The 25,095-nt window shown below is 34.3% G+C and overlaps 1 protein-coding gene and 1 long non-coding RNA gene across 3 annotated transcripts; both read right to left on the bottom strand.

The window, feature by feature from the left end:
- Positions 1-633: 633 nt before the first annotated feature.
- Positions 634-2,954, bottom strand: LOC142224686 (uncharacterized). Its single transcript, XR_012719188.1, has 5 exons — positions 2,365-2,954; positions 2,195-2,300; positions 1,624-2,129; positions 1,195-1,558; positions 634-1,130 (listed from the first exon to the last, which is right to left on the bottom strand). It is a non-coding gene; the product is annotated as an uncharacterized LOC142224686 (long non-coding RNA).
- Positions 2,955-19,403: 16,449 nt separating this feature from the next.
- Positions 19,404-22,733, bottom strand: LOC142224688 (uncharacterized). Of its 2 annotated transcripts, none has more exons than XM_075294470.1 (4): positions 22,526-22,733; positions 20,198-21,144; positions 19,747-20,128; positions 19,404-19,694 (listed from the first exon to the last, which is right to left on the bottom strand). In XM_075294470.1, exons 1-4 carry the CDS (start codon positions 22,646-22,648, stop codon positions 19,458-19,460), a joined length of 1,689 nt encoding a protein of 562 aa, XP_075150585.1. In that variant the 5' UTR covers positions 22,649-22,733; the 3' UTR covers positions 19,404-19,457. The 2 variants fall into 2 exon arrangements, with proteins under 2 accessions (XP_075150585.1, XP_075150586.1); XM_075294471.1 differs by lacking the exon at positions 22,526-22,733 and adding an exon at positions 21,363-21,588.
- Between the last annotated feature and the right edge of the window lie 2,362 nt (positions 22,734-25,095).

Below are 25,095 nucleotides of genomic sequence, written 5' to 3'. Positions count from 1 at the left end.
ATATGTATAAAGATTTTTTTCGCATTGAAATTTTCGCGGTTACTTTATTAATTTTTTTTTATTTATAGTTATTGTAAAAATAACCAAGCCTTTAGGCCAATATAAAATGGTTATAAAAAAAAACTACAAAAGTAACTTTAAATATATAAAAAATTGACCAAAACTAACAAAATAAAAATTAGAATAAGAACTAGCAATAATAAATTATAAAAGAGGAGAAAAAAGAATTAGTAAAGATACATGTTTTTTTTAATTAGAAAAAAATAAAATAAAAAAAACTATTTTAGTGAAGTAATTCTTGTGCCACCCCAATAAACACAAACGTTTGAAAAATACTAAAATTCAATAATTTTTCAAACATTTTTTCAAAGGATTAGGGTAACATTCAAGTTGAGAAATTGTTGAGAAAATCGCGTTCTCAACAAAAAACAGACATTACCCTCAACAGTAAAATTCAACACAATAGCAATAATTTCTCAATTGTAATCCTCAAATTGAAATGCATCGCTACTCAATAATTTCTCAAACAGTTTTCAATGTGATAAAAATAAAAAATTAGCATTGTTGCGAATACTTTCAAACCACAATTTGTATGAAAGTCAATCCTAGTTCTAACTGAAAGTCAATACTAAATTTCTAGAGATTTTGTAAATTTTATTATTTTTTTCGTTAACAAATATAATAATCTTAAAAATAACACTAATAATATATAAAAATAATAATATAATACCAATAAAAATGTAATTATCTTATTAAACGTATTAATAAATAAAACTATGAATACAACTTTAAATATCTTAAACATTTTTACATGTATAATTCCATTTCCTCCATAATGTTGGTGTCAAATAACTATTAATTAATATCCTGGCAATTTGAAATAATTACTATCGAGGAACTTGCTGGCTTGTGTGTTAGAATAGATTCCAGCAAGAGGAAATCACAAAATATCAAACTGATGACGGGATGTAAATTGATGTAATGCACATTTTCATCCAGAAGTTCTTGATATAGGAATTGTTGCACTTTGTTTTAATTGGTTGCACCTTGTAAGTTTTCTGAAAACTTTTCTTTGTTGTTCCCTTCATCGGTTTTTCATCAAGAATATACCATCCAATGATTTTAGTTTTCTGCAAAACAATCGAGTTTTGTGATTTCCATTATGTTTTCATTTCACTTTTTATTTTGACTTACCAATTTGTATTTCTTCCAACTGACCACGTACTTCGTGTTTTCCTCAAGAACGTTGGTTTTACAAAATTGTTGTTATTAAAATGCTGGCAATTTTCAGGAACTTGATGACTAGATAATTGGAATAAATTTCCAGCAATTTCAATTCACAAAATAACAAATTAAACCGATGATGCGATGTAAATTAAACTATCGATGTGATGCGAATTATCATCCAGTAGTTGTTGATATGGAAAAGAATAAATACCAAGTTTTTTTGGTTGCACTTTGATTTATGGAAACTTTCTCTTCTCGATAAGCCACTATCATTTTTCATCGGCCAGTCTCTTAATGTGTCCAAGAATCAGCATCCAAATATTTTAGTTGTCTGCAAAGAGATTTGATTTTAGTGACTTCCTTAAAGTTTTCATTTCGTGTTTTAATTTTACTTACCAATTATTATAAGCAAATTTCAATTGATTATTAAAAAATTTCCACATTTTTTTATTTCTTCCACGAACTTTGTTGTCCAAAGTAGTGTTGAAAACCATGTGGTTTTTTCGTCAACAAATAAGAACAAAAAAAACAAACAACAAAACTTTAAATATCTTAAATATAGTAAACACTTTTGCATTGATAATTCGATTTCCTTCCTTTTATTAACATGCGAGCAATTTGAAATTAGGAACGTACTGGACCGCGTGTGAGAATTGATTTTCAGCAGAAGGAATTCACAAACTATCCATTTTAAACTGACAATAGCATATGAATTAAACTGATGATGTGATGCACATTTTCATCCAGAAGTTGTTGATTTCAACAATTTGTTGTTTTTAACAATTTTAATTGGTTGCACTTGTAATGTTTCTGGAAACTTTTTCTTGTCGATAAGCCACTCAATTTTCATTGGTCAGCTTCTTATTGTTTGCAAGAATGTAGCATCCAAGGATTTTAGTTTTCTGCAAAGAGATTTAAATTTAGTGACTTCTTTAAAGTGCTGATTTAGTTTTTCGTATTGACGTACCAATTATTATAAACTATTTGAAGCAGTTCCAGTTAATTGTCCACCTTTTTTTCATTGTTCAGCTTTTTAATGTTTTCAAGAACGTAGAATCCATAATTTTAGTTTTCTGCAAAGAGATATACATTTAGTGACTTCCTTAAAGTTTTATTTCATTTTTTATTTTCACTTACCTATTTTTATATACTATTTGGTTATTTGTCTAAAATTTTCCATTTTTTTTATTTCTTGCAATTGACCACGAACTTCGTTGCACAAATAAGTATTGAAAACCACATGGTTTTTTCGTTGCATTTTAGGGTAGTGTTTTGTCAAAGTTTTCTCATATCATATTCAACACCTTTTCAAAGATTTCGTCAACATTTTGGCAAATTGGAAGTAATTCGCAAACAATTTGAAGATGTATTGCAGATGAGCTATTTCAAGTCAAGTTGAATTTATGTTGAAAATTATATTTACCCTCAAACTGAAAAGTTGTTCCATTTGAAAAACGCTCATTCTATGTTTAGGCCGGTATGCACCTCTAGCGAAATTTTCGGTAGCAAAAAGTCTACAACAAAAAAACAGGGCTGTGTACACAAATTTTAAACCAGCTAATCGCTTTTAAAAATTGTTAATATATGTTCCAAATATTCCCCAAATAAATTGTTTATTATTTACAGACCTTTTAAAACTTTTACGCACACAATGATTGTAATAAATTAAATGTTTGCTGCCAAAATATGCTTTTGACAACCCTGTTATTTTCATTAGAGGTGCGTACCAGCTTACGAAATTGAACGCTACCGAAAATTTCGTTAGCATAAATAGCAATGCATTTCTTATGGGAATGAAATTTTTCGCTAGAAGTGCATACCGGCCTTTTATTTGGGACGTATCATGACTGATATATCAACGCTTTCACATTTTCCAAATAACATAGCTCTTGTCTTGTCAACATTAACAGACAAGGCGTTGGAACTCATCCATGACTCTATCCTGTCTAAAGGCAATAGATGCAGTATGACATTAAGGGAGTTTGTTCCTGTCTTGCTGAATGCACCTGAGATACACAAACACGCCATACGCTGAACTTTGTCTAAACTTGTCGGCTGGTGAAGTGCCGGCCACCAGACTACAACACCATATAGCATTATAGGTCTAACCACTGCCGTGTATAGCCAAGGCACAATTTTTGGTTTTAGTCCCCACTTTTTCCCTATTGCCTTTTTGCACGAGTATAAAGCTATTGTTGCTTTCCTCGCCCTTTCTTCATTATTAAGCTTAAAGTTCAGCTTCCTGTCCAAAATAACGCCAAGGTATTTTGCACACTCACTAAAGGGAATTTCAATACCCCCTAAGGAAATGGGCCTAAACGTGGGAGTTTTGCGATCTTTGCAGTACATGACTAGTTCTGTCTTAGCAGGATTTACCCCAAGACCATTATCTTTCGCCCATTTCTCAGTCATCCGGAGGGCTCTCTGTATAATACCTCCAACTGTTGATGGGAATTTTCCCCTGACTGCTAGCGCCACATCATCTGCGTATGCCACCACTTGTATCCTTTCTTTTTCTAGGGAAACCAGAAGGTCGTTTATAGCAACATTCCAAAGAAGAGGTGATACAACTCCCGCTTTAGGTATGAAAACGACTTTTGTTTCCCTCCACTTTCCTGGAATATATGATAAGTTGATACATCCTTTATATATCGCCGACAACCAGGGGATAATTTTGTCAGTCACTGCTTGTAACTCCGCCGGAGTAATTCCATCAGGTCCGGGGGATTTGAATGGTCCAAAGCTGTTTAACGCCCATCTTATTCTAGATTCCGATACAATTTCCGCGATAGGACACGACCGCTGAGCCACTGTGACACCGCCAGAACCTGATTTCCAGGAAAATGTGTGACCAATAGTACCTCCAGCGTCTCCTCACTGGGCGTTGTCCAAATGCCCTCCGATGTTTTTATGAAACCTGGAGCGGAGTTGGTGGATGCTAGAACCTTCCGTAGTCTGGAAGCCTCGGACGTATTCTCAATACTGCTGCAGTAATCATTCCAAGAGTTATGCTGAGCATTTCTCAGTTCTCACTTGTATCCTCTCAGATTCTTCTTGTAAGCGTCCCAATCCTCAGGGGCTCTAGTGGACTTTGCCTTGTTAACCCTTTCACTACTGATGTCCACTTAGAAGGACATTCGAAAAAGACACCAAATTCTATTTTCCCACTTAGTTTCGATTTATTTCTCGATGTTATTTTAAAGTAGAGGCTTACATCTAAATAAGCTATAAATATTGTCCATATTGGTGAGGTCTAAAATACATTTTTATAAACTACTTTAACAAGAAACGAAAAATACGAAAATTCGAGACCATTTTTGTACTGCATGTTTCTAGTAAATGGACATTTATACAAAAATTATAGCTGATATTTTTACGGGTTCTTTTTTGTATTTTTTTCTCACACTTTGAAATATATTATAGGCCAAATGACGCTTATTTTCGTAAGGCCATTTGGTCACAATTCAAGAATCAAGTTTTCAGAACAAGCTCATATAGCTCTTGAAGTAATTGAGGTAGGTTTTCAAAATGACAATTTTTGTTCTACATGCTGTTAGTACAAGTAAAAATAGAAGAAATATAAAAGTTTTTATCATTAGGTTTATTTCGGTAGTGAAAAGGTTAAAGAGCTTCCTGAAGGATTTCCTCATATTACTTAATTCCGTAGACCACCATGGTGGTCGATTTTTCCCCCTTCCCAATAAACACAAGCATTGGAGAAACGCTTATATTCAATACGCTTTCAAACATTATTTTAAAGAATTACCTTAGAATTCAATTTGAGAAATTGTTGAGAAAATCGCGTTCTCAACAAAAAACAGACATTACCCTCAACAGTAGAATTCAACACGTTAGCAACAATTTCTCAACATATTTGCAACAACTTTTCAAACTAATTTTTATTTTAATGCTTCAAACCTATTGGAAAATTTGTTGAAGGCAAGAAATTTGAAAGGCCATTTGAATTAATGTTGAAGATGGGATTCACTATCAAATTGATATGGTGTTACATGTGAAAAATACTCATCCTTGTGTTTGTTGGGTTGGCTTCCCTCTAGGGCATGCAGCTTTCAGTAAGATGTTGAAGGCCTTAGTAATCCGCCCACTGCGTGTTCGATATCTTGCACATTTCTCATATTTGTCTCTGTTATTTCCGGTATCATCATATTTAACGATTCCCTATACCTATTCCAGTCAGCTTTCCTAACATTTGGCGGAAATATGGTCTTGGTGGTATGAACATCAAATTTGAAACTGATGTAGCGATGATCTGAGAAGCTGTGTTCACTTCAAACCTGCCACTCAGATATCATTTCATTCAGTTCTTGCGAGGCCAAGGTGATGTCCAAAACCTCTTGCCTGTTTTTAGTGACAAAGGTTGGGGCATCTCCCTTGTTGCAAACTACCAGATTAGTACGCAAAATAAACTCTATTAGCGACTCTCCCCTTGCATTAGTATCACTTCTTCCCCATATACTATGATGCTCATTCGCATCGCATCCCATAATGAGTTTCGTCTTTGTTTTCAGTGACTCCTCAACTAAGGTCTTAACGGCACATGGAGGCATCTCCCTGTCATGTCCCATGTAGACCGAAGATACCCAATATTTGCATTTGGCTATTTCTAAATTGGCAACGACAGTGTCTGCATTGCACATTGAAGGAAGCAGAAACAAGTTAAGCTCGTTTTTAGCAATTATACAGGCTCGATTTACATCATTACCAGTATACTGCAATAGTTTGAACTCCGGAGTACTTAATTCACATATTTTGTTTCTATAAACATATGGTTCTTGAATAAGAACTATGTCTATGTCCCCTTTCATCAGGAGAACTTTTAAGGCAGCACATGCAGCCTTACAATGATGAAGATTTATCTGGAGGATCCGTAGGACCATCGAGATTTTCAACAACCGTCACATCAGCCGCTTCAATTGAGTCATCAAGATCATCTCGGTGGCTCTCGCTATAACCATAGGTTTGGTGAGTTCTGAGGCAGTAGAAACCTCCTCACGCATACGGTATCTATCCATGTCTTCAACTTTGGTATCTCCCTCGACTTTGCAAGAGGATCCGCTTACTTCTGATTCAGACAGAGGCTTATCCATTTCTGAATCCTTTAGCTGATCACCTGTGAGTAGACTACAGAAAGAGCATTCTCAATTTCCCCCATTTTGGCTTTGGAACCATACCGTCCAATGCTCCTTTATTAATGATAGCCATCACAAGGCTGTCTTTAGCAACTGAGGCAAACGATCTTTGATCCCTTTTGGAGGATTGCAGCTCATCCGGCGATCGTTCCCTTTTTCCAGTCTCAAGAATTCCTTGAGCCCATTTTAAGGAATCGCTTTGTTTAGCCGACAGCGTGCTTGGGTCGACTGATCCTAACTTCTTTAGGATAAACAAAGCATTTCTGCGTTCCTTGAATCTCTTTCGTGAGGGATTACCTCCTTTTGATGTCGTTACCTTAGAAAAAGTTCGACTTGTTAGAGTGTCGCCACCCGTCGACCCGTCTACAGGTCGACTAATCGGGCCTAACTCTTGGTCATTGCCCAGATTTATAACTCCAGTCGATACCCGTCCACTGGGCCGTCCACTGGGCGCTACATGATGGCTTAATATCCCACCACACATGAAATTCTTAGTAGGTACCTATTACGATGAGTTTATCCGCTATTAAAAAAACACGTCCGTTCCGTTCGACGGTTGAATAGGTATTTTTTATAAGTAATAACACCTCCAGGAATTCTTTGCAAAATTTTGCTGTTGGTAATATTAACATCGACATTTTCGCCGCTAGTAATGCTCGCTCTTGTAAAAAATCTTGATTTTTTAGTTAGTTTGAACATACGCTTGTTATTAGATCTTCTAATGATTCCACCATTTTGCAAAAATGTGGAGGAAATGATATGCAGTTCGTTGAGGGTTCCATAGAAATTTTCCCATTGCCTACATTTTAAACCGCTTTTTAAAATTGAGCAGCAGAGGCATCATTTTGAAGTCGAAACCTTATATTTGTTGTCAATCGCAAAAATTTAACGTGTCCCCAGAGAAATGAGGATTTCAGGCATTCATCTGCAGGAGTCGATCGGGGAACTACTGGCAATGTCTGGCGAAAGTCGCCTGCTAGTAACAAAAGCGCTATCCCAAATATTTGCCCATTGCTTCTGAAGTCTTTTGATGTCATATCCAGGGCCTCCAATGAAATTTTATGGGCCATATTTTACACTCATTCCACACAATTATCTTGCAAGGTTGTAGGACTTTCCCCATAGAAGAATCTTTCCGTATGTTACTTGTATGAGTTTTGGTAAATTGAATGTTTAGAGGTACTTTTCAATTGCTGCAATTCCAGAAGATGCTATGCCCAAAGCAATATTGCCTTCAGCACGAATTTTCGCGAGAATAAGAGATATCAAAAAATTTTTTCCAGCGCCACCAGGAGTCAGCCAAATTAATATATAAGCATGGGGAAGGCCTCGCTTCTGCCGTTCAACGGAGTACATCCAACATCTCGTTTCACCAAAAACGTTTAGGTTAGGTTAGGTGGCAGCCCGATGTATCAGACTCACCTAGACTATTCAGTCCATTGTGATACCACATTGGTGAACTTCTCTCTTAAATGTTATGGACAAATCTGGACGGCCATAACATCTAACATACGTCTTGCAATCCTGAGCATATTCATTGTATCAGGCTCACTTAGACTATTCAGTCCATTGTGATACCACATTGGTGAACTTCTCTCTTATCACTGAGTGCTGCCCGATTCCATGTTAAGCTCAATGACAAAGGACCTCCTTTTTATAGCCGAGTCCGAACGGCGTTCCACATTGCAGTGAAACCACTTAGAGAAGCTTTGAAACCCTCAGAAATGTCACCAGCATTACTGAGGTGGGATAATCCACCGCTGAAAAACTGTTTGGTGTTCGGTCGAAGCAGGAATCGAACCCACGACCTTGTGTATGCAAGGCGGGCATGCAATGGTACCACGGTGGCTCCCTCGCAATATGGTTGATCGAAGTGTTTGTGATTGGATTCTGATTTCGTGTTTTTAATGTGTTTCTGCTAGAGGTGTGCACGTGAGTAATATTTTGCTCACACTCACGACGGAAAAATCTTATTCACGCACACTCACGCACGATATTTTTTGGTAGGACTCATGCTCACGAAAAGAATATTTGTACTCACGCACACTCACGCACGAAAATCTTTTAAATGTCGTGACTCACGAAAAATATCGTGACTCACGAAAAAGGTCGTGACTCGCGAAAAACCGCGTGACTCACGAAAAATTTTATGAGTAATTTACCTACAGAACCTGACTGAAAACATGAGTATGATTAAAATCGAGAGCGTTATAAAACTTTTAACACTTAGGATATCACAAAAATTATAATGTTCGTAAGCGGGATTATTTTCGTGAGTGTGTTTTTCCGTAATTCGTTACTCTCGAAGAGCAAAAAGCACCAAAAATATAGTACAAATTCTAACATACCACCTCCCTCCACAAACACTACTAAAGCCAGCTAAAATTCAATGCTCTACTAAAAAAAAATAACTTCCAAAGATGTATTATAGAACTTTTATGTATTGATTTGAAGCATTTTTAATTTTATTAAATTATGAACCTCTATTCAAGTGTACACCTTGATCAGTTCCTTTCATCCAATTCATTTCGATCATTAATGTCTTTCAAATTGCAAAATATTTTTTTTTTTCAGTGGAGAAAACCTTTTTTTGACATTAAATTTGGAAATATTAATATTTAGTTATGAGTGCTTTTGTGAACTTACTACAAACGTTTTTACACTCAGAAAATTTAACGTCCTAACTACAAGTAAATTCCATAATATTGAGTAGTTCAAAATTTTACTCACTGTTAGTTAAATTTAACTATTGATGAACAAAGTGGTTAAGAAATCCCAATGAGTTCGTAAATGGACTGAAGCAAATATAATAACAGCGAATACGAATTTTCTCGAACGTACGAAGAAGTTTCTCAGCGTTACTGAACTTTTACTGTGCAATACTACGAAGTCTAGTTGGACACAAAATTTCCATTTTTAGTATAAATAAACTAACGATGAATGTCAATTCTAACTACCGTAGAGTGAATCTACTTCTAGACAAAAGTTCGTCTCCGAAACATGTGCTGGTGTGGTGTTTCTAAGAATAGACACCCTTGACTGTATGTGTTAATGAATACATGCAGCCAAGCAAGAAAAGAATAATCAAAGTCACATTTAGTTGTTGATAAGTGTAAGAGCTAAGTGGCCCAGTGGATGGTGTGTTTAGTTAGAAAAATGATGATACGCGGTTCGATCCTCCGTCCGGACAAAAGGTAAAATTTTATAAAACGATAAAAATAAAATCTAATAAATGATTCTAAAGGATTTGTACCACCACAGAAGAGTAAGTGATTTGTACTAATATAATATGACATGTAGAAATTGGGATCCTTCCCCTTGAGGTCTCCTTGCTCCAAGTCACCAGGTGGTCTAGGAAATCCGGAATATTATTTTTTTCGTTTTCAAAAAATGTATTATTTAGTTAATTTTTTACTTCTGAACAGTTAAATTTGAACTTGACAAAAGTTAAAACAAATTACTAACGTATAGGAAAATGTTGAACTTACTATGGGTACATGCTTCTTTAGCGACATACGAAATTCAATATTAACACTGGTTAGTTAAAAATAACTCGCAAATGGGTTCACTCTTCTCTGAGTGTAATGATATCTTTATCAAGTTCAGAAATTCGAAATACCAATGATTTAAAAAAGAACCAAATCCACCGGTAAGTGATTAAGCCATGCAGGAAAAAAAGAGTATAAATGTTCTTTCTATACTGATATAAAAACCATTTCAGGAATTGTGTTGAGGTTATCTCTATCACTAAAATGAAAATACTCCATCGAAAAACCAACGATAAAGGGGGTTTAATACCCATCAAAAACTCTCATTAACCGGTAATGTTGTTGGCAAGTCTAATTAAAAAGTATTAACCACTTATTAATTGGCATCGATCCGGATTACATTACGTATGTCGTAGTAGGAAAGTACTTCACCCCCTGGATACCTTCGACCATGAAATAAATAGTGTATAAAGAGTTATTCATTATAACTCATCGCAATGTAACACAATGAGTTATGAGAGTTTTACTTTCGGTAATATTAATTGTAATGAGTTGTAGTTTTTGCTGGGTAGGTTCGCAATAGAAGAGTCATGTTTTATGGCGGTTTCAATTGGTAAAAAAGGTGGAACATTCTCGAAATTGATTGCAAATATGAAGGACACTGACATAGCTTTAGCGTCCTGTATTCCTCAGAATATTATGAATTAACAATAACTTTGCTAGGGGTTTATATACCGAGATATGACGATTTCCAATGTTCTCGCTAATTGGCCTACAACCTGCTAGATTAATCTACTACTATCTGGTACGCGCATATTTATCGGCTTATGTTCATTGTCTTGGCTATCTAGAACTTTCTATCGGGCGTTATTGTGCAGGTGATATGGCACACATACTTTGGCTTATGCTAAAGTAGGCTTATGCTAATAATCTAGTGCATTCTACTATCTGGTAGATGTCGTGCAGGCATACCATAAGTGATTATGGTCATATTACTACAATTATAAAGAAAACAAAAGGCGTTACTTTTACAATGAACGATTGGAAAACTAAGAACACAAAGATGTTTAGGATAATACTAGAAAATAAAGAAATGATTCTTAACAAGTTATGACGTAATTTTATCGTTACAATTTGAAATTTAAATTAACGGAAACTAATTTAAATAAACTTAAATCTAGAAATATCACATTCGTAACAATATATATGCTTTCTGTTTTCAAGAGTCAGTAATAAATTTGTGCTAAAGGAGAAAAGCTTTTTATTACTAAAATATTTTTTGCGAAACGAAAACACCGTTAGTCTTCTCCATAATGCGGCCTTTTTCGGAAACACAATTTTGCGCTACATGTACTGCACAACACATTCAAGAGTCATGTGTCCCGCACAAATATACTTTAGATACTTTAGAAGATGGGAAATTGGCCTACGTCACACCAAATGTTGCATTGACGGTGGTAGTTCCATACATGTTTGTAATTTTTATACCCTGCGCCACACTGTGGAATAGGGTATTATAAGTTAGTGCATATGTTTGTAACACCCAGAAGGAGACGAGATAGACACATGGTGTGTTTGGCAATAATGCCTAGGGTGGATCCCTGAGTCGATATAACCATGTCCGTCTGTCCGTCTGTCCGTCCGTCTGTGTGTGAACACATTTTTGTGATCAAAGTCTAGGCCGCAATTTAAGTCCAATCGCCTTCAAATTTGGCACATGTTCCATATTTGGGTCAGAATAGAACCCTATTGATTTTGGAAGAAATCGGTTCAGATTTAGATATAGCCATTAGCGTAGCTAGACAATTTTCCTAGGGGGGGCTATAGCCCCCCTAGCTAAAACTTTATAGACTGAACTTATAGGTTCAACTAATGTTTTATTTCATAAAATTGAATAAAAAATAGACATCAAAATAACTCGACAATCAATTTATAATAAAGCAACTGAAAGTACCCTACGGGGAAATTGGTGCAAATTGCCACTGACGGACCTATCACAGAACTGGTGCTCCATTTAGTTGCAATTTTCACATTTATTGAAATAAAATTATCAGAATAACCTTTTGTTCGACGTATTTCAAAAGTTTTTTTTCATTTCGGGTTCGATTAGGAGCCCAAATTGAAAGAGATTTCTAAGAGTTTGTCCGAGACTGGTTCCTGAGGACCTGTTTATGGGTTTGCTCCTGCTAAATTGTCCCAGGACGTGTCCTTTGGGATGAGTCCAAGACGCGTCCTAAAATGTAAGTTTACTCCGTCAATGACAAACCCATGTTAAAGTGGACGGTCCCTTCCATACGTTTTGATCAGAACTGGGACTGGTCCATACACACCAGGGACTAGTCCTGTACCAGTTCTGAGGTTGATCCATTTCCCGTAGGGTAGTTCCACACTTTTCCCAGCAAAAAATTGGGAGTTGTTCTAAAGGCACAACTTTAAAAGCACTTCCAAAAATGTCTTCACAAAGAAGTTAACTACTTTAACTACACAGGAAGTTTTTTATTCATTTTTTTTATATTTTAATGCGTAATTTTTTGTTTTCTTTTTTCAAATAGTTTAAAAAAGAGTAAGAATAAATAAAATGGTACAAATTATTCAAATTTTGCCACAAAAATGCTAAATCCATTATAGAAAAATCGATATTTGAAAATATTCGAGGGAAAACGTTTCAAACAAGCGGTAGAATGCATTAAAAACCATAAAGTATAAAAATTATTTATTTGGGAAAATATCACAAAATTTTTAATTCACATTCAAAACACTGAATTCGGATCACACCTTAAGAAGTGATGCAAACTCATTGAAACAGTTGTTGAAACGGCGGACATTCGTTCATATTACATTCATCGCTTCTCCGCCAATTTTGTACCATTCCATTTGTACCATTGCAGCATTATTAAGATATTAATTTATGAAAGAATAGTTTTAATATCAATTACTATTTTTTATTCAACTAAATCATAAGTTCAACCACAGCTTTATTTCATAAATATCAGACTTTTACCACAACCCAAGTAATTCGATTGTGCATGAAAGTCTTTAGTGGAACTTTGTGCGTTGTACGAGTATATACTTATTTAATTTTTATAAAAATGTAAAATCGTAAAAAGGTTTTCAAATTCTGGGGGGGCTAAATTTTTCTGGGGGTCTAAGCCCCCTCCCCAGACGCATTCCTACGCTTATGGATATAGCCCCCATATATATCTTTCGCCCTAATATGGACCCAGCAGCCAGAGGTTTATACCGATTTGCTTTAATTTTTGTACAAACATAACAATTAGTCGTATAGTCAAGTGTTCAAAATTTTATTGAAATCGGTTCAGATTTATATATAACTCCCATATATATCTTTCGCCCGATATGGACTTATATGGCACCAGAAGCCAGATTTTTGGTCGAATTTGGTTGAAATTTTGCACTTCAATTAGTAGTATAGTCAAGTGTGCAAAATTTGATTGAAATCGGTTCAGATTTAGATATAGCTCCCATATATATCTTTCGCCCGATATGGACTAATATGGTCCTAAAAGCCAGAGTTTTGGCCCAATTTGGTTGAAATTTTGCACAGGGAGTAGATTTAGCATTGTAGCTATGCGTGCTAAATTTGGTTGAAATCGATTCAGATTTAGATATAGCTTCCATATATATCTTTCGCCCGATATGCACTTATATGGACCCAGAAGCCAGAGTTTTATCCCGATTAGCTTGAAATTTTGCACAAGGAGTACAATTGGTAGTATAGTCATGTGTGCCAAATTTGATTTAGATATAGCTCCCATATATATCATTCGCCCGATTTACCCTCATATGACCACAGAAGCCAATTTTTTGCTCCGATTTAGTTGAAATTTTGCACAGGGTGTAGAATTAGCATTGTAGCTATGCGTGCCAAATTTGGTTGAAATCGGTTCAGATTTAGATATAGCTCCCATATATATGTTTTTCTGATTTCGACAAAAATGGTCAAAATACCAACATTTTCCTTGTAAAATCGCCACTGCTTAGTCGAACAGTTGTAAAAATGACTCTAATTTTCCTAAACTTCTAATACATATATATCGAGCGATAAATGATAAATAAACTTTTGCGAAGTTTCCTTAAGAATGCTTCAGATTTAAATGTTTCCCATATTTTTTACTATCATTGTGTTCCACCCTAGTGCATTAGCCGACTTAAATTTTGAGTCTATAGATTTTGTAGAAGTCTATCAAATTCTGTCCAGATCGAGTGATATTTAAATGTATGTATTTGGGACAAACCTCTATATATAGCATCCAACACATTTGACGGATGTGATACGGTATCGAAATTTTAGATCTACAAAGTGGTGCAGGGTATAATATAGTCGGCCCCGCCCGACTTTAGACTTTCCTTACTTGTTTTTTACTAAAATTGTGTTCCACCCTAGTGCATTCGCCAACTTAAATTTTGAGTCTATAGATTTTGTAAAAGTATATCAAATTCTGTCCAAATCGAGTGATATTTAAATGTATGTATTTGGGACAAACCTTTGTATATAGCACCTAACACAATTGACGGATGTGATATGGTATCGAAAATTTAGATCTGCAAAGTGGTGCAGGGTATAATATAGTCGGCCCCGACCGACTTTAGACTTTCCTTACTTGTTTTATTTGTTTTTATTTTGTTAAATGAACAACTTAATTTTCTTAAAGAAACAATGTTAAATTTTAGGCAAACAACAAAAAAATTACATTTTCTCGTTTATGGAAATTTTATTCCTGCACTTAATTTATTTTTATTTGAAGTTTAAGTCATCCCATACACTTAGTGGGTTCTTGCTTAGTAGCATTGCTTTGTTTAATTATAAGAAAGTCTCATAACTAAATATTCAAAACTGTACATAAAAATGCAATTTCAAATTCTTATAAATAATTTAAGATATTAACATATTTCAATTTTGCACGAAAAATAATTTCTTAGCAAAAATTATATTACACTCATAGTAAAAAGCAGTCGATGTCTGCTGTTATATTTTTGTACTTCAGGATCTAATGAACAACAAATTATACAATTTTTAGGTTATAAATGTTTCCTCAAAGCATATTTAAGAACCAAAAGTAGTTTTTAGTATATTTTTGCACTGTAATATACTTACAAGCTCCTAAATAGATCAGCAAACATTTTGTTTGCTGTTATGCCTCAATTCGATAAATATTCAGATTTTTGGTCAAATACTATAGATATTCATAAAATATTGTTTTAATTATGTTAAAATAATATATGTCAGTTGACATTTTTATATGTTTCAGCCAAAATAAAAAATGTTTTGCTGTAATCGAGCTTAAAAAATAGCAGAAAATGTTTGCTATTTCAGCAAACAGTTACTGCTGTCCCTTTTTCAGCAGACTTTCTGCTGTTTTAGCAGACATTTCTGCTGTCCCTACTAACAAATTTCTTTGGGTGTAAACATTTCTTTATAGTTTATTAGTGAACACTCAAAATATACTACATTTGTATTTGATCTAAATCCATTGGTAATATTTGCGATTGAGAATTATCATCTCTAGACATACGTGTAAAATTCTGTGGTAAATTTCCGGAATATTTTTTTCGTCGCGCTTCCTCCCATTCAACAGGATGAGCTTTCTTTCTATGTTGATGCATATTACCATTGGAATTGAACTCTTTTGGACACCATGGACATCGGTGAAGCGGCGTTCCTGTGTGTATAGACATGTGGGACTGAAAAATGCCTAGGGTGGATCCCTGAGTCGATATAACCATGTCCGTCTGTCCGTCTGTCCGTCCGTCTGTGTGTGAACACATTTTTGTGATCAAAGTCTAGGCCGCAATTTAAGTCCAATCGCCTTCAAATTTGGCACATGTTCCATATTTGGGTCAGAATAGAACCCTATTGATTTTGGAAGAAATCGGTTCAGATTTAGATATAGCCATTAGCGTAGCTAGACAATTTTCCTAGGGGGGGCTATAGCCCCCCTAGCTAAAACTTTATAGACTGAACTTATAGGTTCAACTAATGTTTTATTTCATAAAATTGAATAAAAAATAGACATCAAAATAACTCGACAATCAATTTATAATAAAGCAACTGAAAGTACCCTACGGGGAAATTGGTGCAAATTGCCACTGACGGACCTATCACAGAACTGGTGCTCCATTTAGTTGCAATTTTCACATTTATTGAAATAAAATTATCAGAATAACCTTTTGTTCGACGTATTTCAAAAGTTTTTTTTCATTTCGGGTTCGATTAGGAGCCCAAATTGAAAGAGATTTCTAAGAGTTTGTCCGAGACTGGTTCCTGAGGACCTGTTTATGGGTTTGCTCCTGCTAAATTGTCCCAGGACGTGTCCTTTGGGATGAGTCCAAGACGCGTCCTAAAATGTAAGTTTACTCCGTCAATGACAAACCCATGTTAAAGTGGACGGTCCCTTCCATACGTTTTGATCAGAACTGGGACTGGTCCATACACACCAGGGACTAGTCCTGTACCAGTTCTGAGGTTGATCCATTTCCCGTAGGGTAGTTCCACACTTTTCCCAGCAAAAAATTGGGAGTTGTTCTAAAGGCACAACTTTAAAAGCACTTCCAAAAATGTCTTCACAAAGAAGTTAACTACTTTAACTACACAGGAAGTTTTTTATTCATTTTTTTTATATTTTAATGCGTAATTTTTTGTTTTCTTTTTTCAAATAGTTTAAAAAAGAGTAAGAATAAATAAAATGGTACAAATTATTCAAATTTTGCCACAAAAATGCTAAATCCATTATAGAAAAATCGATATTTGAAAATATTCGAGGGAAAACGTTTCAAACAAGCGTTAGAATGCATTAAAAACCATAAAGTATAAAAATTATTTATTTGGGAAAATATCACAAAATTTTTAATTCACATTCAAAACACTGAATTCGGATCACACCTTAAGAAGTGATGCAAACTCATTGAAACAGTTGTTGAAACGGCGGACATTCGTTCATATTACATTCATCGCTTCTCCGCCAATTTTGTACCATTCCATTTGTACCATTGCAGCATTATTAAGATATTAATTTATGAAAGAATAGTTTTAATATCAATTACTATTTTTTATTCAACTAAATCATAAGTTCAACCACAGCTTTATTTCATAAATATCAGACTTTTACCACAACCCAAGTAATTCGATTGTGCATGAAAGTCTTTAGTGGAACTTTGTGCGTTGTACGAGTATATACTTATTTAATTTTTATAAAAATGTAAAATCGTAAAAAGGTTTTCAAATTCTGGGGGGGCTAAATTTTTCTGGGGGTCTAAGCCCCCTCCCCAGACGCATTCCTACGCTTATGGATATAGCCCCCATATATATCTTTCGCCCTAATATGGACCCAGCAGCCAGAGGTTTATACCGATTTGCTTTAATTTTTGTACAAACATAACAATTAGTCGTATAGTCAAGTGTTCAAAATTTTATTGAAATCGGTTCAGATTTATATATAACTCCCATATATATCTTTCGCCCGATATGGACTTATATGGCACCAGAAGCCAGATTTTTGGTCGAATTTGGTTGAAATTTTGCACTTCAATTAGTAGTATAGTCAAGTGTGCAAAATTTGATTGAAATCGGTTCAGATTTAGATATAGCTCCCATATATATCTTTCGCCCGATATGGACTAATATGGTCCTAAAAGCCAGAGTTTTGGCCCAATTTGGTTGAAATTTTGCACAGGGAGTAGATTTAGCATTGTAGCTATGCGTGCTAAATTTGGTTGAAATCGATTCAGATTTAGATATAGCTTCCATATATATCTTTCGCCCGATATGCACTTATATGGACCCAGAAGCCAGAGTTTTATCCCGATTAGCTTGAAATTTTGCACAAGGAGTACAATTGGTAGTATAGTCATGTGTGCCAAATTTGATTTAGATATAGCTCCCATATATATCTTTCGCCCGATTTACCCTCATATGACCACAGAAGCCAATTTTTTGCTCCGATTTAGTTGAAATTTTGCACAGGGTGTAGAATTAGCATTGTAGCTATGCGTGCCAAATTTGGTTGAAATCGGTTCAGATTTAGATATAGCTCCCATATATATGTTTTTCTGATTTCGACAAAAATGGTCAAAATACCAACATTTTCCTTGTAAAATCGCCACTGCTTAGTCGAACAGTTGTAAAAATGACTCTAATTTTCCTAAACTTCTAATACATATATATCGAGCGATAAATGATAAATAAACTTTTGCGAAGTTTCCTTAAGAATGCTTCAGATTTAAATGTTTCCCATATTTTTTACTATCATTGTGTTCCACCCTAGTGCATTAGCCGACTTAAATTTTGAGTCTATAGATTTTGTAGAAGTCTATCAAATTCTGTCCAGATCGAGTGATATTTAAATGTATGTATTTGGGACAAACCTCTATATATAGCATCCAACACATTTGACGGATGTGATACGGTATCGAAATTTTAGATCTACAAAGTGGTGCAGGGTATAATATAGTCGGCCCCGCCCGACTTTAGACTTTCCTTACTTGTTTTTTACTAAAATTGTGTTCCACCCTAGTGCATTCGCCAACTTAAATTTTGAGTCTATAGATTTTGTAAAAGTATATCAAATTCTGTCCAAATCGAGTGATATTTAAATGTATGTATTTGGGACAAACCTTTGTATATAGCACCTAACACAATTGACGGATGTGATATGGTATCGAAAATTTAGATCTGCAAAGTGGTGCAGGGTATAATATAGTCGGCCCCGACCGACTTTAGACTTTCCTTACTTGTTTTATTTGTTTTTATTTTGTTAAATGAACAACTTAATTTTCTTAAAGAAACAATGTTAAATTTTAGGCAAACAACAAAAAAATTACATTTTCTCGTTTATGGAAATTTTATTCCTGCACTTAATTTATTTTTATTTGAAGTTTAAGTCATCCCATACACTTAGTGGGTTCTTGCTTAGTAGCATTGCTTTGTTTAATTATAAGAAAGTCTCATAACTAAATATTCAAAACTGTACATAAAAATGCAATTTCAAATTCTTATAAATAATTTAAGATATTAACATATTTCAATTTTGCACGAAAAATAATTTCTTAGCAAAAATTATATTACACTCATAGTAAAAAGCAGTCGATGTCTGCTGTTATATTTTTGTACTTCAGGATCTAATGAACAACAAATTATACAATTTTTAGGTTATAAATGTTTCCTCAAAGCATATTTAAGAACCAAAAGTAGTTTTTAGTATATTTTTGCACTGTAATATACTTACAAGCTCCTAAATAGATCAGCAAACATTTTGTTTGCTGTTATGCCTCAATTCGATAAATATTCAGATTTTTGGTCAAATACTATAGATATTCATAAAATATTGTTTTAATTATGTTAAAATAATATATGTCAGTTGACATTTTTATATGTTTCAGCCAAAATAAAAAATGTTTTGCTGTAATCGAGCTTAAAAAATAGCAGAAAATGTTTGCTATTTCAGCAAACAGTTACTGCTGTCCCTTTTTCAGCAGACTTTCTGCTGTTTTAGCAGACATTTCTGCTGTCCCTACTAACAAATTTCTTTGGGTGTAAACATTTCTTTATAGTTTATTAGTGAACACTCAAAATATACTACATTTGTATTTGATCTAAATCCATTGGTAATATTTGCGATTGAGAATTATCATCTCTAGACATACGTGTAAAATTCTGTGGTAAATTTCCGGAATATTTTTTTCGTCGCGCTTCCTCCCATTCAACAGGATGAGCTTTCTTTCTATGTTGATGCATATTACCATTGGAATTGAACTCTTTTGGACACCATGGACATCGGTGAAGCGGCGTTCCTGTGTGTATAGACATGTGGGACTGAAAAACAAACGTATTAACTAAATTCAGTATATTTATTCTCCTTACAAACCTTAAAATTATCAGCTCTTTTAAATTCTTTTTCACATATCGTACATTTAAACCGATATCCCATTTCGTGTGCTTCTCTAACATGTTTATTTAAAGCCCGTAAACTCGGAGAAATTTTCGAACATATATGACACTTATGTTCGCGTTTGTCCGTAGGATGTTTTGCTTCCATATGCTTTTTCAATGTTTGTTGATTTGTCAATATCATCCCACATTGATCACATTTCGCCGTTTTGACGGGTAAAATTCCCTCATGTCTCTCCATGTGACGTTTAAATGTATTCGAATCCGGCATAATTTGACCACAAATCTCACAAACTCTTGCATAGGTATTAAGATGCACAGCCTTTTGATGTTGTGTAAGAGTGTATTCATTTGCATAGCTAAGTGAATAAAAATAACAAACTTTATTTTTGTTTTCATTCATATGTTACATAAATAAGCGTACTTACAATTTTCCACAGTCATTGCATGGAAATTTCTTTTCAGATTTTGGCAAATGTGTTAATTTATGTTTATCAAGAGAGTGTTTTTGTACAAATTTTTTGTCACACATATCGCAACAGAATGTTTTCTCATCGTGCATCTTTATGTGACTAATCAGATATTTTCTCTTTGTAAATACTTTACCGCAAATATTGCACTTGAAATACTCCGGGTTTAGATGATAATTAATATGATCGACCAGCGATTTGCGATTGTAAAATTTGTTTCCACAACATAACGCATATCCCTCTTCATTGTGCTCTTTAGTGTAATGCTGACACAAGAATCGGAAACGTTCAAATGATTCTTGGCATTTATCACATGTAATTTTGAAATGTTCTTGCAAGAATTTATCGTACTCCGCGGGATTCATTTTTGGAAGATTTGATGGCTTACGAGAACTACTTCTGCTGGAGGGTACGTCTTTTGTTTTTGGTGTTTTTTCGTCTTTGGCCATTTTGGCCCTACAACTTCTTTGTTTTGTTGTATTTTGGTCATTACTTATTTCCCCTTTAGAGTTTGTAGTTTCTCTTCGAACTAAGAGCAAATTATCATCGCTATCATCGTCGATTTCGCAGCTATCGCCGCTATCAGCCACAAATGGAGGATCATGACTTTCATCCAGTACATCTGTGGAGTTTTCATCACTATCATTAAATTCATCTTGGGGTATATCAATAATTTGTTCTTCAATTTCTTGTTTTATTTCAATTGGAGTTTGACCAATAACAATTTCTGGTTCTAGATATGTTTTCATATCTTTTGGTTTTTCTTCATTCAAAGGATCATCCTCATATTCCAACTTTAGTTTTCTTTTATTATGGATGTCTTCCACGCGAGTGTAGAATTCGTGGAAACCATTTAGTTCTGCCCAACATGAAAGACATATGCACGATTTCCCTACAGAAAGTTCCTGGTAATAAAAAAATGTGTACAGTATAACATAAATAAATTATGTTAAATTTAATTTTTTTAGTTAATTGGCATAGAATAATTACATTTAGGAGTATATGTAGGTGAAGGTAATTAATAATTATAAACAATATTTTTAAAAATAAAATTATAATCTACAAATCTTTGTTTTTAATTACATATTGTGTTAATAATCACTTTAATTCATAAATTACCCACTATGAATTGTGATAGGCCTGCCGTATTGCACATAGCTTAACACTAAAACTTTTTTCATTGAGTATTTCAGAATCGTAAAAATATCTGTAGGTGTTGCCAAGGACAAACTTTAACAGTGACATTAAAATTGAATTGGGTAATACTCATTAATATGCAGATGAAAGATGTAGTTTTAAAATGTTTATAATGACATGCATGCCAACAAATTGTGGTATGTAGATGAAATATTTGCCAAAGAACTTTGCTTATGTTTTAAAAGATGAACAAAAAAGAAATAAATTGATATTTAAAGCATCAACATCCAGTACGAGGAAGCTACATACGTCACGTGCTGCAGAATCTGTTCCACCACCTTGGAGTGGTAACCGTTTCCAATTCGATGCCAAGTTTCCTCATCGTTTGGAGATTTCACCATTGGGTGGCACTAATACTGCGAGGTTGTGGCAGATAATTCAATGAAGAGATAACCATATGGCTCCTAGGCATTTGGAATCATCTCCTAATATTTTCCTTATGTTATTTCACGCTATTTTTATGACCAACACCGATTATTGGACATGGGAATGCTCCGATCACATGTTTGTATGAAGCTTTGGTTCACTTCTTAAATTCAATATATGAAATTTTTTTCGATTTGGGGCAAGAAAGAAGTACTTAAGCGTATGTAGGAAATCACCTCCTCACAATATTTGACACTCTACCTGGTATGACTATGACACAATCGTCCTCATGGGTTACCAGGTGGACATATACTGGAGCACTCTCCATGTAAAAGATAAAAATGAAGCAAACAGTGCTCCAGCTTATGTGAGCCTTGTTTATTCCTCATTGAGAATAGGTTTTGCCACGAAATGACAAGATTATTTGGGAAACAGATATTCCTAAAAGTTTGTAAAGTTGCGGCATTGTTTACTTTTTAATGTTGGGAGTTAATTAACACACAGTGGCTCTCAACTCCTGCCTACATGTATTGTGCAAAGCGAAACAGCAAAACTGCTTACAGAATCTTTGGTATACGGGAAAGTAGAGCAATGGATCACGTTACCTGTCCTAGTTCAATTACTAAATTTCCTATTTAAAATCCCTAAGACTGCGATCAACAGTTTGTTCTTTCAAATTAATTTTGCATGCACATTATTAGAACATAGCTGGTAAACACTTACAAAACTCCACAAATGCTTATCTATAATACTCTTAATATTATACTCCAGCCATTCATTTGAATCTACCAATATACATTTGGTTAATTCTTCCCTATCAGTTTGCAAACATATCAAACATTCCATGTTTTTGTTTGCCGGATATTTTGGAGTAAAAGTGACAGTTGTGTCCTAGCGAAGCAGTTTCTTCATTGACTATTGAGACCTATGGATAATTTAGCTGTTGTTAATTTTGCAGTCAATTTTTTTCGATTTTCCTTCAAATTAATCGATAACATACACCCCAATATCCACCAAGCAAGGGTATCGCGGTAACTTTTTTTTAAGGTGGGTGTTAAGTTTATTAGCCGCTAACAAATCGGTAGTTTACTGAAATTGTTGTCTGTTGATCCGAATAAGATTTTAAACCCACATCAGTCAAATGTTAAAAGATTATGCAATAACATTTGTAAATAAGTAGCCCTTTTCATATCTGACCGACGCGGAGATCGCAATCTATATTTTAGTTATTGTTTCTTAATTAAACAGACCATGAGATTTGCATACACTAATACCCTGTTTCTGTATGTCGAACGACAACCCAGTCGACTGAAAAGCAGTCACTCGAATTCGAATCAATTTGGGTTTCTCTATTTTTGAAAGTTCATATTGTTTGTATGAGAGTACATTGATTATCACAAACGAGTATTTTCAAATTTTTGGCTTGAGAATTGATTCAAATTCCAAAATTGTTTTTACTTTTTTCTTGACACTTATTGTATATGTTCGTTTGTTACTCGACAACTAAATATGAAGGGAGCAACTCTAGTTTAGCTATACCTCGAAAAAAAAGTTGATAGAGAGTTAAATTTGACATCGAAATAAACAGTAAACGGTTGGCGGTCGTAACCGGTTAAAGGCCGGTATGCACCTCTAGCGAAAAATTTCATTCCCATAAGAAATGCATTGCTATTTATGCTAACGAAATTTTCGGTAGCGTTCAATTTCGTAAGCTGGTACGCACCTCTAATGAAAATAACAGGGTTGTCAAAAGCATATTTTGGCAGCAAACATTTAATTTATTACAATCATTGTGTGCGTAAAAGTTTTAAAAGGTCTGTAAATAATAAATAATTTATTTGAGGAATATTTGGAACATATATTAACAATTTTTAAAAGCGATTAGCTGGTTTAACATTTGTGTAAACAGCCCTGTTTTTTTGTTGTAGACTTAAATAAATTTTTGCTACCGAAAATTTCGCTAGAGGTGCATACCGGCCTTAACCGGTTATTCGAGCCTAAAGTGTAACCAAATAATCGTTAATAAAAACCGGTTTTAGTGAACCGAACTTTGAAATATACATCACTAAAAAGCTAAAGGTAAGACCTTTCAAATAAGGCACGACTCGAGTTTATCCGGTTATCAGTTTAGTTTTTAGATGAAAAAATATGTGTTTTTGAACCGTTTTTTTGACAAAACCGGCTTTTAATCCAAAAACGCTTGATGTAAATGTGCAAAATAACTAACTGCATTGTGTATCTAACACTTCTACCTATCCGTTAAAGCCAATATCTCTGCTATAAGGTAAGTACTATGTTCGCTTTTCGCGTTGAAATTTTCGCGGTTACTTTATTAAAACAGTTCAATATAAAGCAGATAAATTAACTAAATTGATGTGCAATTTCTTGTTCCTCTAGATTTCGGCTAGACTTTACAGAAATATGTCTGTTTTCATTTATAATTTTGATTATTTGAGGAAAAGTAATCGCGAAAATAAAGTGATTTTCAACTCGAAAACCGAACATAGTACACACCTATAACCGGAGATATTTGCTGGTGAATTTAAATGTAGCCGTGAAATTAGAATTTTGCAAAAAAAATATATTCAATTTTATTTCAAAGTTGTTGAATGAATGAAAAAAGATCCGGTTTAAAACGGGTTATGGGAAAGTACACGAAATATGAAAAGTGCCGTCATAACATTAGCTGTGGCGTTAAATGCAACCATGCGCTTCAAAAATTAATTGTTTGTGAAGATCCATTAATATAAACTATTAAAAATTTTCATTTGTTTTATTTTTGTTATCAAATGTGAATTAATGTGAACGTCTAATTTTGAAACCTGTTAACATTTGTAATTGTAACGCCCATTTTCATGAAGCTCAGTTAGTGCTCCGTTAACTAACGAACTTTTAAACCGTATCATGGAAATAGCTGGCGTCTTGCCTATATATTCCAAATGCCGGTTAGGAACTTAACTGCCGAAGATATTTGGGATTTACTTTCTGTTAACTGGCAGTTAAAGCCTAACGAAGCTACATGCAAATGGCCGTAAAAGTGGAAAAGAGCCTCAGGCGAAAATTTTTCTTTTCAAACCGGATATATTTTTTCTTGACACCTATTGTATATGTTCGTTTGTTACTCGACAACAAAATATGAAGTGACTTGACTGTCGACATAGAGAAACCCAAATATTTTCTTTTTCATTTGAAACACTCTCGTTCGACATACAGAAACAGGTTATAAATCTCTATATTTGTTCTGGACCCCCCAAATCTCATGTAACAAAGTCCAAAGAAAATAAAAACAAAAT

The sequence above is a fragment of the Haematobia irritans genome, chromosome 2 (genome assembly GCF_050003625.1).
Source record: "Haematobia irritans isolate KBUSLIRL chromosome 2, ASM5000362v1, whole genome shotgun sequence".
Taxonomy (NCBI): domain Eukaryota; kingdom Metazoa; phylum Arthropoda; class Insecta; order Diptera; family Muscidae; genus Haematobia; species Haematobia irritans.
Note: the sequence above shows the minus strand (reverse complement) of the source record. Positions and strands in the feature narration are given on the sequence as shown.

Coding starts and splice junctions, on each gene's coding strand:
- LOC142224688 (XM_075294470.1), bottom strand. CDS start 22,648: ATGGAATGTTTGATATGTTTGCAAACTGATAGGGAAGAATTAACCAAA. Junction 21,145..22,525: donor ATAAGCATTTGTGGAGTTTT/GTAAGTGTTTAC, acceptor TTTTATTACCAG/GAACTTTCTGTAGGGAAATC. Junction 20,129..20,197: donor TGCAATGACTGTGGAAAATT/GTAAGTACGCTT, acceptor TTATTCACTTAG/CTATGCAAATGAATACACTC.